Below are 12,136 nucleotides of genomic sequence, written 5' to 3'. Positions count from 1 at the left end.
AGTCTTCAGCAGAGTTTTACTAATTATTTAATGGAATGGTCTTTTTAAATTGATTGTGTCCGAAATCTCTTAACCTCTTCTGACAAACAGTCCAAAACCAAAAGATATTTAACTTAAAATAATACACAGTACATAATATAAAAAGCACCAAAATCTCACATTTGAGAAGTTGGAAGGAGCTAATATTTGGTAGTTTTGCTTTATAGATTACTTAAAACATTCATTGATTATTCAGATAGTGGAATTCTGTTGAATGACTACTCAATCAATGGACTAATTGTTCAGCAATAGGCCAGTGAGAATCTAAATGCCGCTTTCGCACTCATTCTGTCATAAAAATATATAATATGTATAAAATGTTCATCCCTATAGAAAATAAATCACTAACCTGCTTTGTACAAAACCTTGTACGCTCTATTCTGTAGCCTGAGCGTTTTCCATAAGCTTATGTATTTCTGCTTATGCAGAGACTGTGTCCAGGAAACTGAGCATCTGTGACCTCCTCTCTTCTTCTGCAGTTACTTTGAACTGGAGAGCAGCGGGGTGAGAGAGGAGATCCGCTACCACTACCGCTTCAAAGGCAAGCCGCGCTCCGAGTCCTTCCCCTACCGCCTCGCTGACGGCCAGTGGCACAAGATCGCCCTCACCATCAGCGCCACCCACCTGCTGCTGCACGTCGACTGTAACCGGTAAAAGACACACACACACACACACACACACACACACGAGAAAAGGAAGTACTTCAGCTAGTTAGTTGATAATGATGATCACAATCATAAAACTATCATATGGATTCTGCATCTTAGAGCATTTAAGAGTTTCATAGTTATTTTGCTTATTGATACTAAGATGTGTGCAGAAAAGTGGTGGACCTGTGGTGGGAGAACAACGCGTTTGTATCAATGTTCAGTTTTTGCAAAGCCGTGGATGTCACTGTGCAGTGTGAAGCTCTTGCAATGCTTGTCAACGCATGCATACACACACACACACACGCACACGCACACGCACGCACACGCAAACAACACCTTGAAATCTATATCACCAGTGGCGGTGGCACATGCCCCATTTGAAGTGACACATCTACAGTAATGAGCTGTTTGTGTTTATCAAGGTAAACATTTGTTTCCTACTGTCTCAGTGTGGATGACAGGCTGATAACGGGGCTGACAAAGCATCCGAGGACAAATTAACACACACACACACACACACACAGTGCACATCAAAGTCTGTATCTTTTTATAGCCTAGAGGATGTTTGTTCAGCTCACACTGTTCCATAATGAAGTGGAAGGTAAGAATGACATAATCGCCTCATCGATTGGGCGGTGAAGGCCCTCTTTCTAAAGAAGCTCTCAGTCACAGCTGATCTTTCAACATGCTCTTTGGCTGGGACAATCCCTCTCAATCCTCACACTCTCTCCTGAGAGCCAGGGAGGCATCATCTTTTCTTTTCTTAACGCAGTCGCTAAACAGACACATTGTGAACAAGCAATGTAAAATTCTCTCATAGATGAAAAGAAATGATGCACGGGAGGATTGCGTCGTAGTATTGATTCTTCCCAGACGCCTATTATTCCCATTTGGCTGGAGGTTGGTCGATTAATTATTATTGGCTGTCTGTCAGACGAGACTGTAGTGTAGAGAGCACCAGAGTGTTATCAGGCAGTAAAGATCAAAACGGAATTGTGTAAAATTACATAATATTGGGAGCCTTTTGCTTGCTTAACAGTGAGTGATGAATGCGTCGGTGTGGTGCTGTTTATCAGGTGTTGGTGGCTAGGGCGTTACCAAGGCGTTTAAAGAGGAGCTGTTTTTCAAATCTACATTTTTATCGAGTGACCCCCTTGTCTGAGAAATAGATTCTGTATCTTGTAGCTTGTATAATACTGCTCTGTCGTACGCCCTCCAGACATAATGCTATGTTAGTTTTCTCTTTTGTCTCTTTTTATCTTGTTTTTCTATCTGTTATTTTTTGCTTATTTTTTGGGGCATTTTTTGCTGTCAAACGATTAACTTATTTAATTACGATTAATCGCATTAATGTCATAGTTAACATGGAATTAATCGCTAAATGTCCCTTGTTTTCTTTTTGTCATTATTTTTTTATTGTAATGCTCACCTCAACATGGAAAAGTGGATCGGCTTGCTTAGTGCAAATGTTTTTTTGTTTTTGTTTTTTCAATGAAAACAACATTAAGCCTACTGTAGTGTTCAATTTTACATGTAACATTCTCACTTGGGGTAAATAATCTCTCAATAAAAGGGTGAAAAAAATACTTTGATAAGGGAAGGGGGGGTTGAGAATTGGCTGTGTGCTTGGCCATCAAGTGGTATTTCAGACTGGATGTGCTGCGATGATAGCGATAAAACACACAGATCCCTTTAGTCTTGTCAGTGGAACCATTTGGCTACTTTTTTAAAAGTAAACTTACTATTCAGAATCTTACTGGCGTCCATTTTTGCGTCTTGTTCTCACCTTCTACTCAAAACGTGACGTTACTACTCTTTGGCCGGCTCGCAAGCCCAAACAAGTGTGTGCTGCGTGCCTGTTTTGTTTCCGGTCTAGCTAGATCCGGTGTGGTGGTCTCGTTTTTCTAAGATTACTAGTTGTGGCAACAGCATGCGAAAAAAGTTAAAATGTCTTTGCATAAACGCCGTTAATAACGCGTTTAACTGACAGCACTCATTTTCTTCATTTTAATTCTTTGTGTCTACATCTCATTGCATGATTTAGTCAGTACCACACATAACAATTACATTATAGGACCGGTATAGAGAGCTGAGGTCACGCCCCACACGGTGGACCTCATGGGACTTATCCTTTGAAAACATGACGTTAGTGAACGGGGGGGAGGCAAATCCTTTTTTTTTAACCCCTTTTGAGTTGAGCCATGGATTACAAATATGATGATCGTCAATTTAAAAGAGAATTTGGACCGAAAGTAGAAGGGCGGGACTTCGGCGCTCTATGTCGGCCGATCCATTACCAGAGCTTTATCTGTGATAGTACAGTAGTACTGTGGATCAGGGGTTTGTACTGAGTATATGAAATGCAGTTTGCAGCATGCAGCATTTGGCCAAAATCACCCACTGGCAGACTATACTGTATATTTTAACTTTTGCCCTCTGGTAAAACACAGCCGAACACAATCAGAATGCTAAAATACCAGCAGCTTCTCCAGAAACATATTCTTCCAAAAGAATTTCATTATAGAAATATGATTAAACCACTTCCCTGACAGTCTTTACACCTCTCCTCACTAATAAAGAAGAGCTTCGAATGAATTAAAGGAAAATTCAATAAAAAATAAGATACAAGCAGCTGCTAAAGAAATTAAAACATGACTCACCAGTTTGCCTTGATGTGGGAGGAACAGATTACAAGAAGCACGCAGGCTCTTCACAAAAACTTCACAAGTAGAAACAACTTTTCAAAATGATACACATGCCACGCACAAAGATGATCTCCAAATCTGACCTCGAGCTGTTATCTCAAAATACATTTTAAAACAATGCCAATAGTTTGGAAAATGTCTTATCGGCCAATATTATGCATTTTCCAAACTATCGACATTTATAATGGCTGATAAATTAATTTTTTTTTTACATTTATTTATCAGAATCATTTAAAATGACAAATACATGATTCGGATAAATATTTAAAAAAAGATGTTTAATTTACAAAACGCTTTTCTACTTTTTATTGTTTTTTTTTGTTCAACAGTCTTTAAGTTTCATATCTTAAGTTTTATATTTTTATACATTTTTATTGATCAGTCTTTTAATATATGTTGATGTTCCTCTGTTCAGTTGTGACAATGGAACAAACAAGTGCATTTTTAAACTACATTATCATATTATTTTAGTAAGTAGTTATTTGTATAAATACTACAAATAACTAATGTTAAGGAAATCTGTTTATGTTTTGTCATGTGTTTCTGGATTTTTAGTTTAAGTATATCAGTCAATATAATGGAATATCGGATTTTTTAAAAATCTGTGTGTGTGTGTGTGTGTGTGTGTGTGTGTGTGTTGTGTGTGTGTGTGTGGGTGTTTGTGTGTGGGGTGTGTGGTGTGTGTGTGTGTGTGTGTGTGTGTGTGTGTGTGTTAACAAATATCTTCTAATTCAAGGTTTTTGTAGAGAATCCTGATGAACTCATTCCCAACTAAATTAGAATCTCAATGTATTTTGTACCCTAGATGTTCTCTCACACTACTACATGTAAAGGCTTTGATGCCAATTTGTAAAACGATAAAAATATCAAAAAAATAAAAATCAGAAATAGAGAATAGATTTCCCGCTAACCTGATAATTTCCCCTCCCAAATGATTTCTCCATTGCCCTGTACATTTACAGTGATTTGATTAATGCACTAAACAGCACTTTATTGACTTTAAGGCTCATTAAATGGTTTTAAGTATCTGTAAATGTGAGAGGATGCAGTTTATCCTCACAACTTCAGGTGTATTTTTAACGTGTAGAGTTTTTTTGGCCTCAACAGCTCTTGCTTGTATGATGAAATTTTCACATATGAAATGGTGATTATTATCATTATTTGATAGGACAGCTGAAGACATGAAAGGGGAGAGAGAGAGGGAATGACATGCATCAGAGGGCCGCAGGTCGGAGTCAAACCCCGGCCCACTGCGGTGAGGCGTAAACCTCTATCTATCTATCTATATATATATATATATATATATGGGCGCCCGCTCTACCAACTGACCTATCCGGGCGCCCAGCTCTTACTTTACTGATGCTTGTTTCACACCCAAACTGTCACATACAAAGATCGATGTGATTAGGTGGACAAAGGTGACTCTACAGAATTAATCATAACAAAAAGTTTCCATTGTACATTTCATGCACGGAGTGCTTTACATAATGTTTCAAATGCATAAAAAGAAGAAAAGCCTATTTAAAAGGACTTAAAAGTTAAGAAGAGGGACATAAATACAGAATATTAGGGCAAGATGATTTGTGATGAGTACTTACAGTTTGTTACCTGGATTTAAAAGTGGTCACAGGTAAATATCCTCTGGAAGCAGTGGTGTAGTCCAATGCATTGTAGTGGGTACACTGTACTATATATGTGTGGGTCCGGATTGGGGGGGGGGGGGGGGGCATATCATAGTGGGGGGTCTGGGCATCTTCCCTCAGGAAAATTTTGAGCATCAAAGACTTCATTTCCCAAGTCTCTTACACACTTTTATGCACCAATGTACGGTGGAGATACCTTTTTATTAGCCTATGCAAAGAAAAAAAAAAACAGATCACAGATTTAAAAATAATAATGCAAAGTATGTTGTTACATGTCATTGCGCACTTTTAAGTGGGTATATGGAACTCCTGGAGCTTTCTTAGTGGGTACACTGCGTATACCTGCGTATCACGTAGACTACACCACCGTCTGGATGGCAGTTCCAGCTCTGTTGTGCACAGTAACTACATTCTGCTTTCTCACTCTAGGAACAGATGGCAGCCCACGAGGGTTCATTGTGGTAAAAGATGCGTTTGGTCCTAAGCCATTATTATATATAAAGTTTTACAGACAAACTTACTCTGAAGTCCCTCACACACTGAAAGCCAGGACGCCATTTTGGTTTCTGTACGGATTAAACAAACAAGATAAAACATGTTAATTAGTGAGCTTTGAAGATGCTTGTATAGCAGTTTGTTACTTTCAGACAGAGCCAAGCTTGCTGACTCTGTGAATATGTAACAGGCTGCTTACAAGTTTAGCTGCACCAACTTTATAATATGATGTCAAATGTAAAGGCTGCGTGGCAGTTAGCTTTCCGTGGAGTTCCTCTGTCACATAGTGTCCCAGACATGAAGGTCCATCAAGCCAACAGCAACGACATTTTGCAGACAGAAAAGTGTACATCTCAGTAAGATAATTTGTTCAACATGTTAGGTTAAATTTAAGGATAGCTGATGTGTCTTGAATTGTAGCCTCATTAAGGCCAATTTTGTTGGTTACAATGGAGTCTGATAGAAGAAAATGGTCTTGTAATCCTTACGATAAAATGTCAAGTGATTGCTTTCAGGTCCTGGGAATGAAAACAGCAGAAGCCACTTTCCAAAGAAATGTACTAGACAAGAAAATAGAGAATGCGCTTGAGCTACGAGGCAGATTTGGTTGGCAGACTTTTTGTTCCTTAACTTTTTGTTTCATCACTCCTGTCTCCTGGCACACATGCTTCCCTTCTCGGAAAGGTTATCAAGGGGCATTCTGTGAAATTATTACAACACTTACCAATGTTACGCTTAATTCTCCTACTTTTTGCTCCTATGAATAGCTTCATGATAAGCATTCCAGACACAGTAATGAATTCAGACGGTGAAGTGTCTTTGACCCCCGTTACTCATCAGCGTAGTCATTATTTAATAAATCAAATGTTCCATTTGTACCCCGTTCATATTTTACACATGCCTATTGGAGAAACAGAATTGCTCATCAGTGCTCTGTTCTTTACAGACGGCTCTCCATTGAGTCTGATGAATCCTTATAAAGTGTATCCTTACTGTGGGAATGGGTTCATGTCTATCTATGTGATTCTATATACCCACAGGACAGAAATCTACAAATATAACACATAACATAACAGTAAATAAACATTTTTTTGTAAATATCTCCAAGAGAGGAACTTTATTTCTATGCAAAACCAACTCCTGCACTCTCATCCTTGAGATTAATGAACATTTGCAATGTGAGGGGTTTGATTTTGTAAATGTATAAATGGACTGCATCTGGCTCTACATTGATAACCGCCGTGTGACGAATCTCAGCAAAAAACAGCCAACTCTAATTTAAAACTACTCCAATATAATTGGCTGATGCAGACATACACAACTCCTGTTAACTGAATAAATACAACTGTAATATACCTGACCTTTGTTTTAAATGCAATGAGGCTAAAGGAGCATTGATGCACTGTGTCTGGGAGTGTGACAAAATGAATTTGGAGGAAGGCTATCAATCAAACTATTTTCATCTGGTCTGTGAACATTTAACTCTACCTTAAGATGATTTTGCTGCACTTGCATCCAACAAATCTAAAACCCCTAAGAATATACAGTCAATTTAGTGATTTTGCTATACTGCAGGCGAAAAAGACAAGAGCACCTACAATTGGTGCTTGGATCAATTGAATAATGTCCATGGAGAGATTGACGAACTGTATGTTGAAAGGTAAATTGGGGGTCTATGAGAAAATCTGGAGCCCATTTGACCGGTTTGTAAAAGAAAAAGACTGGGGGAGCTGCAACTGTGATACTGTCATGTAAACAGCTTTTTGATTGTTTTAGTAGGCAGAGGTTGAGAGAGAAATTTTCTTCTGGGGTGGTAGGGGGTGGGGATGTTTATTTTTTTCACTTTACAGTATTTTAAAAGCAATGCATTTCATTTTTCAACACACTAATTGGATTACTCATTATTTCTAATTACATTAGCTGTTGCTCTCACAATAATGGAGCATTTCAGATGCGCCACTGTGTGCGGAAAAACAAGAAACGGCAACATCATTCTCTATTTGACTGACTTGATCTGTTTGGATATCCCCACCACACCGGTCTGTGTCTTTAACACTGTTTGTTTCCAGAAGCAAATCCTCTGGCTTTCTGCAGGGCAACAGCTACAAATTGTACCTGTCATTTTGTTTGACCGCTCCACAAGAGTCACTGCATCCAAGCGAAGGGCCCTTACCTAGGGGTAGGATTTGGTCTTAATCTTGTGGTGGATCAGAAACTTGAGAGTTCATGGAAATTTCCCCGTGTCTGTTTCCTCATCTGTCATTGCCTGAGATTGATCTAAAGAAAACATGAGAGGTAAAGACATGTGGGCAACATGCAGAGGGAGCACAAAGAGGCAGTGTGGCCTTCAGCTGGGATTACGGCTGTCAATAAACATGGCAAATAGGAAAAGTACTCCATAATACAGTGAAGGAAAAATGTTCTATTGGCACAAAACGGAAAATGAGAATGCTACTGCTAATAATTACCATAAAACAACATAACGGCATGATGATAATGGTAATATTGTCAATTATACATCACAATATCAATCAAAAGGATCAATCAAAACAGTTTTTAAAATGATTCCTGATAGCAACCAAAAACTTAAACGATCTCAATTAAAGGTCAGTTTTATTTCCAATCATACGACATGCTCTTCATCAGTAGATGGAGTTTGCTCTGTTGTCTTTGAATCGTATAGGTTTTAAAGGCACAATGAGTATCGTCGCTACCTGGAACTGCAGAGACAATCTACTTGTATTTTCTGATTTTGCTGTGTTGAGGACGTTTCTGGGCGCCATCCATTAGAAAGCGACGTAAATGGAGGACACAGTGTTGAAAAAAAAAAAGCCAATATAGCGAGGAGAAATGGCAAGCGGACAAAGCTTGTTCAAAACGAGTGTGAATCTGGCGAAAACCGTAATCCTCAATGAGCACGGTGGAGGGGACAACTTCAAATGTTGTTTACAAACTGCAACCAACATATCTTACCCGTTCGGGCTTTAAGGACCCGTCTTTATTCTCCATAATATTACATACAAAACAATTAGTTTATCGGAATGATGATGATCGGTAATGAAAATAATAGCTGCAGCCTTAGTGATGATACCGGGGTAACGTGGTACTGCTGCGCTTTGAGTTTAAAAGTCGGAGATGTATCGGGGCAACTCATCCTGAGTCTTATTGTAGATTTGACAATTATTTCTATCAGTAATAACAACATGTTGCTCCCCTCATGTTGCAGAGATTTTAAAGCTGCGGTCAAAACATCTTACTATCCTGTCTGTTAAGTCACGCAACACATCCTTCCACTCTGTCCTTTTAACAAAATAAATCCTCTGGGGCCTCTGTTCCATCACGTACATGATTTTGCACTTTGTTGTCTGCGCTGGTCGGGCTGCTGTCCCGAAGATTAAAGTGGAGCTTTTGAAAAATCTGCAGTTTACCATTAAGGAAACCTCCACAAATCTGTGTTTGCTAAAATGTCTGCAGTGGGAGTTGTTACAGAAATGTTAACAATCTAGCTTAAATAATTATTATAAGTAAAATGTCAAATCTAGAATCATGCAAATGTCTCAGAGCTGTAGACTTGGGTAACAAAATAGACTTTACTCTCTAAAGACTAGACAGTTCTGTGTGTGTGGATAAGACAAGGTGCCAGGGGCCGAGCAGAACCGGCAACCACACACGGTTGTTGTTCAGAAAACTTCAGGCTTTATTTTGCCAACTATGTCAATTAAAGTTTCTACCAAAAGTCCTTAAAGTGGGTATTTAACAAAACTGAGGTCAACACAACAATACTACAAGGTATGTCTTAACATAAAAAAACCTGACCTCCTGAATGACTCAAATGGAGGGGAACAAAGGCTAGCCTACCCCAAACACAAAGAGGGGAAAATGTAACTTACAGTAACCCGGACCCAAAATAAACCCCACAACCAACCACAAGAAATGACTTAAGAAACAAACACTACCAAACCCCAATATTAACCTAACCCAAACAAATTGTCCACATGCTGCTGTGTTAAGTATTGTGGAGAAACAACAGACAGGTATGAATCACTAAACAATTCTAATCAAATGAATAATTTTATTTACCAAAATTCATGCTCAGATTGGAAATTGTTGCATCATTTGTGAAAAGAATAAACATATGTCAAGAAAATTTGTTTGTGGTTATTTGTAAAAGCCAAAGCTATTACCATCACTTTAGATGATGGCGGTTGATAAGGCCGTCACACAAGGACTAACTTATTTACTAAACTCAAGAAAGAAAGACTTGCAGTTTGCTTCTGATTCAAGACACACCAGCTATCCTTACCCTAAAAGACTTAAAAACAGCTCTGGTTAATCAATGTAGTGAAGTTGAGCCAATGTTGGCCAACAAACCGCACCACAAGGTCAGCCATACTCAGCGGGGGACATTTTATCAGAATACAGCATTGAAAATCTGCTTAGAAATATAGGAACTATTAGATGTTTTGCAAGATGGCGCCCGTGTGTGTGGCGAGACGTCTGCCTTTGTCTCCGGTGTTGTGTATTGTCTTATTTTTATTGTTTTTAATTCGCGATGTGTCGCCGTTACTAGTGTATGATCGCCTCACTCTTTTAAACATACGTGACTTTGTGGAAAAACTGCCGATTCAGGGTAGCAACGGACGACCAAACACACCGCCGCCTCTGCTGGCGTCCATACCTCCCCACCTGTGTCGGTTCCCTAGCGGGTTGGTCCGCAACAGCCGCCGCAGACGACGAGGAAGGAGAGGTGGATTGAGTTGCAGATTGAGAGTTTATGGCCCCGTCCTCCGCTCATCGCTTGGGTCTTCCGGGGAGAGTATCAGCTATTACTTACGAGGAACAACTGATCCCTGCTATCGATGGCTGATACCGGCTATTCCCGAGGTTGGGTACCCGCGTCCGCGCTGCCGGCCCAAGAGGATCTCCAGACGAGGCTGCATACCTGACAATCTTTGCCCGGTCGCTTATGCCTCCGAACGGGTGGACCAGAGTTTAATTCGCATGGCTCTGATCAACACTCGGTCAGTTGTGAATAAGACTTTTATCCTCAATGACTTTTTTATTTCTCAATCCCTGGATTTTCTCCTGTTGACGGAAACCTGGCTGAAACCAGGTGAAAACACCGCCTTTTCAGAGCTCCTCCCACCCGGATGTTCCTACTTTAACTCCCCTCGATCATCTGGTCGTGGAGGGGGTCTTGCTGTTGTTTTTAATGACAGATTTAAATGCCGGCTTCTTTCTACAAACGCTTACTCCAGCTTTGAGCTGCAATTATTTGTGATGGACCTTGTGAGCCCTGTGCTATGTGCCGTTGTTAATCGCCCACCCAAATATAATAAGGACTTCATTCATGAGTTTTCTGAGTTTTTGGCAGACATCTTTCCAAAATTTGATCAATTTTTGATTTGTGGGGATTTTAACGTTCATGTTTGTTGTCCGTCCGATCAATTAGCCACTGATTTTAAAAGCCTTTTAGACACTTTTAATTTGACTCAATCAGTGGATAAACCTACACACTGTCGTGGGCATACCTTGGATCTCATTATTTCTTTTGGGCTTTTAATTGACGTTAAAGAGATCTCTGAGACTGCCATCTCAGATCATTTTCCCATTGTGTTTGAATATATAGCCCCTCCTCCAGCTAGAAAGTCTTTGGCTCCATCGTGCCAGCGTCGTATCATCACTTCAACCACAGCTGATGAATTCGCTGCTGCATTTAAGGAGTCAGAGTTTTTCGCCATGAATGGAAAGGCTTCTCCCACCTGCCCAGACAATATTCTCTCTTTCTTCCATTCTACCTGCTCCGGGATTCTGGACACTATCGCCCCTTTTCGGCATAAATCGATTAAATTAACAACGGATCCCTGGATTAATGACAATACTCGTACCATTAGGCAACGTTGTAGGCAGGCTGAAAGGAAATGGAAGAAGGATAAACTGCATGTCTCGTTGGACTTTTTGCGGGCCAGTCTTGCTGATTACCAGAGGGCCCTACGAGAGGCAAAATCTCAGTATCTTTCTGATATAATTTCTAGCAGCAGTCACTGCCCTAGGGTCCTGTTTGCTACAATTAATTCTTTTGTGAACCCACCAATTTCTGCTCTTGCTGATGTTGCAACCATCACTTGTGAAAATTTTCTTCAATTTTTTGTTGATAAGGTTGACTCTGTTAGGCAGAGTACTAGGAAAGGTTTTAATAAGGAATTTTTTGTTGCTCCAGTTCATTCTGCTGTGTTTGAGGAGTTTGAGTTAGTTTCTTTATCTTCCCTTAGTGAGATAGTGAGATCATTGAAGTCCACAAATTGTCCATTTGATATTACGCCTACTAGAGTCCTGAAACTGGTTTTTGATGTTGTCGGGCCTGGGCTTGTGGATTTAATGAATAGCTGTCTTAGTCTAGGAACCGTCCCAGCTGCCTTTAAACATGCTGTGGTTAGGCCCCTTCTTAAAAAACCTAACCTTGACTCTACACTGCTATTTAATTTTAGACCTGTTTCTCATCTTCCATTTCTTTCTAAAGTTTTGGAAAAAGTTGTTTTCTTACAGTTGAAACCCTTTCTGGAAAACAACTCTGTCCTTGAAAATTTCAGTCTGGATTTGGTCT

The 12,136-nt window shown here is 39.7% G+C and overlaps 1 protein-coding gene across 1 annotated transcript in view; it reads left to right on the top strand.

Moving 5' to 3' along the window:
• LOC116693743 (protein kinase C-binding protein NELL1) overlaps positions 1–12,136 on the top strand; it is a 296,583-nt gene that overhangs the window by 55,190 nt on the left and 229,257 nt on the right. The window contains exon 4 of the mRNA XM_032522965.1: positions 519–689. Coding sequence (XP_032378856.1) covers positions 519–689 — 171 coding nt within the window. The remainder of the gene's footprint in view (positions 1–518; positions 690–12,136) is intronic.

This window comes from Etheostoma spectabile, chromosome 1 (genome assembly GCF_008692095.1).
Source record: "Etheostoma spectabile isolate EspeVRDwgs_2016 chromosome 1, UIUC_Espe_1.0, whole genome shotgun sequence".
NCBI classification, from domain to species: Eukaryota; Metazoa; Chordata; class Actinopteri; order Perciformes; family Percidae; genus Etheostoma; species Etheostoma spectabile.
This window is presented reverse-complemented; position numbering and strand designations above follow the sequence as displayed.